Source organism: Euprymna scolopes, chromosome 7, assembly GCF_053919585.1.
Source record: "Euprymna scolopes isolate OS-2025 chromosome 7, ASM5391958v1, whole genome shotgun sequence".
NCBI lineage: Eukaryota > Metazoa > Mollusca > Cephalopoda > Sepiida > Sepiolidae > Euprymna > Euprymna scolopes.
Genome location: NC_136488.1, coordinates 126,488,387 through 126,495,776, shown reverse-complemented (window position 1 = coordinate 126,495,776; position 7,390 = coordinate 126,488,387). Strand labels below are relative to the sequence as shown.

General features: G+C 32.7%; 1 protein-coding gene across 1 annotated transcript; it reads right to left on the bottom strand.

The window, feature by feature from the left end:
• Positions 1 to 752: 752 nt before the first annotated feature.
• LOC145279932 (tRNA (adenine(58)-N(1))-methyltransferase non-catalytic subunit TRM6-like) lies at positions 753 to 7,051 on the bottom strand. Its single transcript, XM_080131506.1, has one exon. The coding sequence runs from the start codon at positions 6,909 to 6,911 to the stop codon at positions 5,352 to 5,354; it is 1,560 nt and encodes a 519-aa protein (XP_079987632.1). The 5' UTR covers positions 6,912 to 7,051; the 3' UTR covers positions 753 to 5,351.
• Positions 7,052 to 7,390: the final 339 nt, after the last annotated feature.

Genomic DNA, 7,390 nt, shown 5'->3' with positions numbered 1-7,390 from the left:
GCAGCCTCAACTTGACGGACAGATGCTCCATCAATGGCAGAAGGGGGGCGACCAGGTCTGGGAGCTGTTTCCACAGACTTCCGGCAATGTTTGAATTCATGATGCCAGCATTTTACAAGGTCATATGATGAGGTATTATCACCATAAGTTTCTTTCCTTTCATCAAAAGTCTCCTGTGGTGTGCGTCCTTTCAAATACAAAAACCGGATCACTGCTTGACATTAAACAGGCTCCATTTCAAGTTGATTAGTGGGTCAGGGGCATTACTTATTGCACACCCTCGTATCAAGTTTTTGTTGAGAAATATGAAAAAAAGATCCACAAAAAGGGGCGTTTTTAGCACTAAAAGTCCTCGAGACGTGAACCAGAATTTTGCCGGGGTCACTCATGCTGGATTTATATTAAGGACAATGGGCTCCACATTTTGGCCAAGTTTCAGAAAAATCTAATGGATGGATCAAAAGTTAAGGATCAAAACATAATTTTGGATCATTTTTTACCTCTTTTGAGCCTCTGGGAACACAAAGGGAATTTTCACACAAAAAAATTTTTTTTTACTGTGCACATCTATTTAATGAAATACAATTTGCGGCAAAATTTCAGGAAAAACTAACAGACGGTTATCTAGCAATCGTCCGAACTAACAGACGCCACTGAAAACATAAGTCCCTCTCCGATAAATCGGGGGACCAAAACATTAAAATTTTAAAATAGGGTTTGGGGTTAGAAGCATGAATACACTGAAGACATCATTTACTTTTTTAAAAAAACATTTATTTTTACAACTCTCCATTCATTCTTCGGTCAGTCCTTTTAACAATGGATTGTTTAAAATTTATATAATTTTATTTCATTATAGACAAATCAGACATAAGTAATTTTGAATAAACTATGTTAAAATAAAATTATATAATCCACGAGTACCTGTGGCATAACAAATAAAATACTTGGTAAATTCACTTGTAAATGACATTCTTCTGGAGGTTGAAGGTTCAAGCCCCAGTGCGAGTAAATACTAAGAATACAATTGCAAATTACTTCTGACTTCTACCTAGTTGGCTGACTGAATGAAACCATTCTACTTCTGTGGATTAAATGTTTGAAATATCTGTGCAGATTCCAGAGATTGATTGCAAGATACACCTGAAGAAGTCTGGCGGTTACATTGGCTGAAACATTGTGAAAATAATGTTCACGATGAGAATAGTAGTCCAAAGAATCCAAATTATCAATCCTCATCTCCAAAATTCAGAAACCTAAAATTATACATTGTATATACTTGTGTATAAGTCGATCTTTTCTCACTTTTTATTTGTTTTTTCTTTTGTTTTTTTTCCCTTTTCTTTTCTTTTTTACTCACTCCGAATCTTCTCACCAAGAAGAGAAATAAAAAAGAAAAAGAAAAAAAAAAAAAACGAAAAGAAAAACAGAAATAAAAGATGAAAAAAAGATAAACTTATACACAAGTATATGCAGTAGTTATTTATCTCTGATCTGTTCATGTTGAAATAAAATTATATAATTACCTAGTGGGCCCTATATATTAGGTTGTCGAAAAAATATTTTCTTTTATATATAGTTGAACGTCAAAAAACGACATTACTTTTGCACCAACCTAATATGTGTGTGCGTGTGTGTGTGTGTGAGAGAATAATAATAAAAAAAATGCACTTAGTTTTATTACCAAAATTGTTTATGGTAAATTGTATAAAAAGTAGAACAATGCTTAAATTGACAAGGTTTCAATTTAATGATCCAAATCTGGTTTTGTTTGAAGAGACTATTAGATTAAAACCAGTTCACTGTTAATCCAAACCATATACAATACATACGTATACGGAATATTAGTATATGAAATAGTGAATAAGCATGGCAACAGGCTAGTAAAGATACAGACAAAGACACATAACTAAAGCAGAACCAAAATATTTGGTTGATTAAAACAACCATAATCATTTAGTGTAAATTACACAAAATAAGTATAATCATACGAATTGAATATTATCTCTTGCTCCTGTTTTAATGATGTGTTTGTGACTGTTGCCGTGGATATATTTTCTGTTTTAAACTAAAAAATAATTATATATATATATATATATATATATATATATCTCCTTTGGAAAGTCTTTTATAATCAGAATGGCTTAGTGAAAACACCTATATTTACAAACTTTCTGAAGAGGACACTTTAAAAGACACAAGATCGTCTGAAACATGTTAAAATTATTTCAAAATATTATTTCAATAATTTGAAAAATGAAAATATCAAATAAGAAAACAACTATAAAAAACATACTTGTTGGTGACCCCACTCATTTAAATATATATATATATATATATATATATATATATATTTTATTTTAATGGACACTATACACATATATAATCACCCATCAGTATCTTTGATTTCGTTGAAACACAACCCGCAGGGTTAAAGACAGATTTCCCCAAATTTCAGGACACCATGGAGCCCTTGAAGAGGGCAAAAGGTTTTTTACAAAGCGCTAACAAGAAAATTTATAAAATAATATGAAAAACATTAATTTCAAATTTTAACACTAATGACGATGTTTACAACCATTTTTTGTTTAATCAAAAATTATTGCATTTTTTTTTTTTACATTTTTTTTCTTCTTTTTCATGAACCATCCTTAAACTCTTTACACCTGTAGTTATGTATCAGATCTCTTTTGCAGCCATTTGATTTTTCCATATAAAGCATTTGGTCCTTGTTTAGAAAGGGCTTCCGGAGCCTCACAGCCTCATTCACAGTCCTACTTTGGGAAACCCTAATTTAAAATACCAAATGTGACTGGTTTACTAGTTACGTGATATTAATCAAAGATAAATAAGTGAAATTTAGTCTGTGGTAAAACTTTTCATTCGATTTCCACTATAAACAAGCATAACTAATGGTTTATTTTAACTATGCAGTTTTCTGTTATATCTTAAAAAATTCTAAAATATTCTATTACATGATAAGTTCTAAATATTTATTTATTATATTGATATAATATTTTTTTATGCTTCTTAAACTTTTTAATACGAGTCTTCCAATAATATGTACAAATTTCGCCTTTTAGTTAAAACTTAAATTATTTCTTACTCACCGGGCGGAAAATTATCATTGCGGGTCACACTATCATGACATCTGCTGATGAACTAGTCACATTTGGTATCTTTAACTCTGCGTGTTGAGATTTTAGTGTTTCTGTGAAACTGATGGTACCGATAGATTATCATAAATAGTGCCAATTAATAAAATATATATGCTCTTGAGCAGTCTTATTATTTTTTCCTCTTCTATGTATTGTGTTACAGAAGTTCAGAAAATAGTTCTTCTGCAACACAATACATAAACATTATGCTCTTATTTTGAATTTCAATTTCTAATATCAAGCATTGTGCTAAATGTTTTCCCACTGACCTTACCAAGGAGATTATGTATATGTATATATATATATATATATATATATATATAAAATGGTTGTATAGTTTCCTAAATGTAAATCCATGGAAACTCATATGTTTATTCATATAAACATTATTAACTACATACATGCATACATGTTTCTGTGGCAAGCTCTTATCGGAGATGCCATGCCTTCAGGCTAACAGAGGAAATATCATCCGGTGCTAATGCACTTATTGATCTGCGCTATTTTTTTAAATAGTATTTTCAAGTTTAATTAAAGTTTTATGATATATGTTTTTATCAAATTGTAAGGTTAAAGTACAGAATAGGTACAAAGCATCCTCCCTATGTTAAGAATGGCGGCCCTCCTGCAGTTTAAGGAAACAAAAATATGAGGAAAAAATGGGACAAGTCGTGTTAGTAAGAATGCCACTTGATTGGATAGTGAAATTGGCGTCATTAGTATAAAAAATTGATAGAATTTAAAGCTTGAAATTATTGTAAAATAACTTAATTACTAAGTATTTAATAATTATTGGTATAAAAAAATAATTGTTGTAAAAGAATTTTTAAAAAGTTAAAATCATATTTAAATAACACAATTTGATTGCCTATTTATAGTGAACTATTTTACTTTATTTAAAAAAAAAAAAAAAAATGAATTAGATCTCCAGTCATTACATTTAAATATTGATAGAATCTAAAAATTGAAAGTATTGTAAAAGAATTACTAAGTATTTAATAATTATTAGTATAAATAAATAATAAAAATATTTAAACAAAAATTTAATTTTAAAGTATTATGAATGTGATAAAATTATTCGCGGGATTAACTTCGTTGATCCACGATGAGAGCAATCCATAGAAAGTTTGTGGTCGCACGGAAAAAGAAAAATGTGAAGCTGATTAGGAACTACAAAAGAAATGTTTAATTTATATTTGTTGGAATTGGTTTTCTTCTATTGTCAATTTCAATATCCTTTCTTTTTATCATTTCTAATTATTTTGATGTTTTTCAACTTATTTATAAAATTATGCTGGAGTGATTCAATAAAAATAAATCTGGGTTTGTATTACTGTACACATAGATTCGAAAAAGTTGTCAAAAAACAAATATATAACAAATAAATGTTATCAAAGGCACGATAAGTTACTTTTCTACCAAACTGGATATATTTTTCGTGTTTTTATTTAATGTAACATGTTTATTCAGCTCGAAAAACATACAGTGTTTACCGATGTATTGGAAAATTCAAGATGGCGTCTGATTCTCTCTTTAACACGGTAAGTTTGGGAGAAGGTGTTATAAATAAAAAAACGGATAAAATACTGTTAAAAACTCGCTCAATATATGTTACCGTGACATAGGTTGACATATATTTGGCGGGTTTTTAATAGTATTTTGTATAGTTTATTATTTATAACACCTTTTCCCAAACTTACCGTGTTAAAGAGAGAATCAGACGCCATCTTGAATTTTCCAATACATCGGTAAACACTGTATGTTTTTCGAGCTGAATAAATATGTTACATTGAATAAAAAAACGAAAAATTATCCAGTTAGGTAGAAAAGTAACTTATCTCGCCTTTGATAACATTTATTTGTTATATATTTGTTTTTTGACAACTTTTTCGAATCTATGTGTACAGTAATACAAACCCAAAAAATATTGTTTTCTAATATTGTCAATTTCAATATTTCATTTTATTTATAAAATGACGTCAATTTCACTATCCAATCAAGTGGCATTCTTACTACTGATGTAACATTTTCTTCCTCATATTTTTGTTTCCTTAAACTGCAAGAGGGCTGATATTTCCTCTGTTAGCCTGAAGATATGGAACCTCCAATAAGAGATTATATAAGTAGCTAATAATCTCTGTATAAATAAACATATATATATATACACACACACACACGTACATATACACACATTTATGATTTTGTTATAGAAGTTGCAACCAAAATGTAACCTCCTGTGCCACTCATATTGACCAGTGGATGAGTCCTCATGGCCAACACTTGGTATTCCCTATACCAACTTTCCATCATGCGGAAATTGACCAGTCCACCACATTCTCGGAGTTGAGCATAACATTCCATCAAGGGTTCTTTGTACTGAGAATAGACGACGAGCTGTCGCGATGGGGCCAAATAACGTACTAGATTCAAAACCAGTGGAGTCGGGTAGAACTTACTGGCTACGATAATACAATCAAGTTTTTTGTTGGTCAGTATCTCTTGCGCTGCAGCCAGTTTCTTTAACTCGACCTCACGCTTTGCTTCCCTGTCTTCGAAGGTGCCACGGAAACGCTTCTTACCAGCACCGTTTACCAATTCTTCTTTGTCCACAGGTGTTTCTTGGTTTTGGAGAGATGGTTTTTGATTTCCGTTGTCTGTTGTTGTGGAAACTGTCGTGTCTGTAGATTCCATATGTTGGTCAACAACGTCTGGAGATTGTTTTACTGTAGGTATTTTTTCGTTGCCTTTGCTATCCTTGTCAACAGCTGAAGACGTCTGATCCTCGCTATTATTTTCCTTAATGCTATCGGACGTCGATGACGCCTCGTCTGTGTTTATTATTTCTGTCCTTGTGTCAGAACTTTCATTGCTACTACTTGCAACAGTTACTACAGTTTCTGCTTTGGGCGATTCATTAAAACTCATTTTCGCTATCTTATTACAACTGTCATTTTCCGTATCATTTTTGTCAAAGTCGATCAAAATATTTCCGGTTCTTTTCAACAGGTTCAGCTTATCCATTGGGAAAGAATGCAACGTCTCCATATGGCTAGGATCAAAATCGTAATACGACACAACTGGTCGCATCGGAGTTCGACCATGGTAGACATGGATGACATTACCAAAACCACCAAGCCGCTCCATTACGGACCCGAGGACCAAACCAAGACAGGTGTCGACCACAGCCACGTTGCTATGAGCGCGGACGTTGGCATGCGTAAGGATCTGGGCCAAGGTATCCGGACGAAGCTGTAAGATCTTACCGGGGCTTTTCGTGAAGTACATCTCGATCAGGAGCCTCGAGGTCGGACGTAATATCGTAAACACAGGCATGTGTTTTCGTTTCTTTTTGGCTATGTACTTGTCCTGGGCGTATTTCGTTTTTAACGAGAAAGTAGAGCTGTTTTCAATGAGTCGACCGACAATGTTGTCACCGGTGAGACCGTCTTTTCTCATAGCCAAAATCTCCTCATGTGAAAGTTGCTGGTTGCTGTCTTTACCAACGATGTTTCGGTTATCAACGCCTTTCCCGACGTCCGGTAGGTCAATCTTCTGGGCCGTAGACGAATCTATCCGGAAAATAGTGTCGTTTTTAACTTCGAACTTGGAGCCGTACGATTCACCGATGACGCCGTCTAGTTTAAACTTGTGCTTGTCAACGTAAACGAATCGCGATTCACGGACTTGCATCACCCAGTAACAACCATCGCGTTTCATCATAATGTGGTCTCCTTCTTTGATTAAATCCGTCATCGCGGTTAATGTTTAACCCCGAATAAAAGAATCGAACCAAATGTCAATTAACTCACCCTTGTCTTTCGTTCTTATATTCAAGAGGTTAATTTTTCCTGGGAAACATGTGCGTTCTAATTAGGAGACAATATTGAATCAAATAGAGTGATCTCCCCTTTGCCGTGACGATACTTGGCTGCAGAGATCATTTTTCGTTAGGTCCTCAAATGAATTCAGATAAAATCGACCCTATTCTTAGGAAGGTCGAGTAGGTTACAGCGAAATATCACCGAGAAACACAGTACAGCTGGTTACAAATAGAATAAAATGAAAAATAGTTTTACTTTATTTCTAACCCGTTGTACTTACTCAGAGTCACTTTGTGTGTGTGTGTGTGTGTTTTAAATTTTTTACCAAATATATTTTTTTTATTTATTAAATAATAGAATTTTAAAAGTTAAATTGATACTTGTAATGCCCCAAATTCACCCTATATTAAA

Coding starts and splice junctions, on each gene's coding strand:
- LOC145279932 (XM_080131506.1), bottom strand. CDS start 6,911: ATGACGGATTTAATCAAAGAAGGAGACCACATTATGATGAAACGCGAT.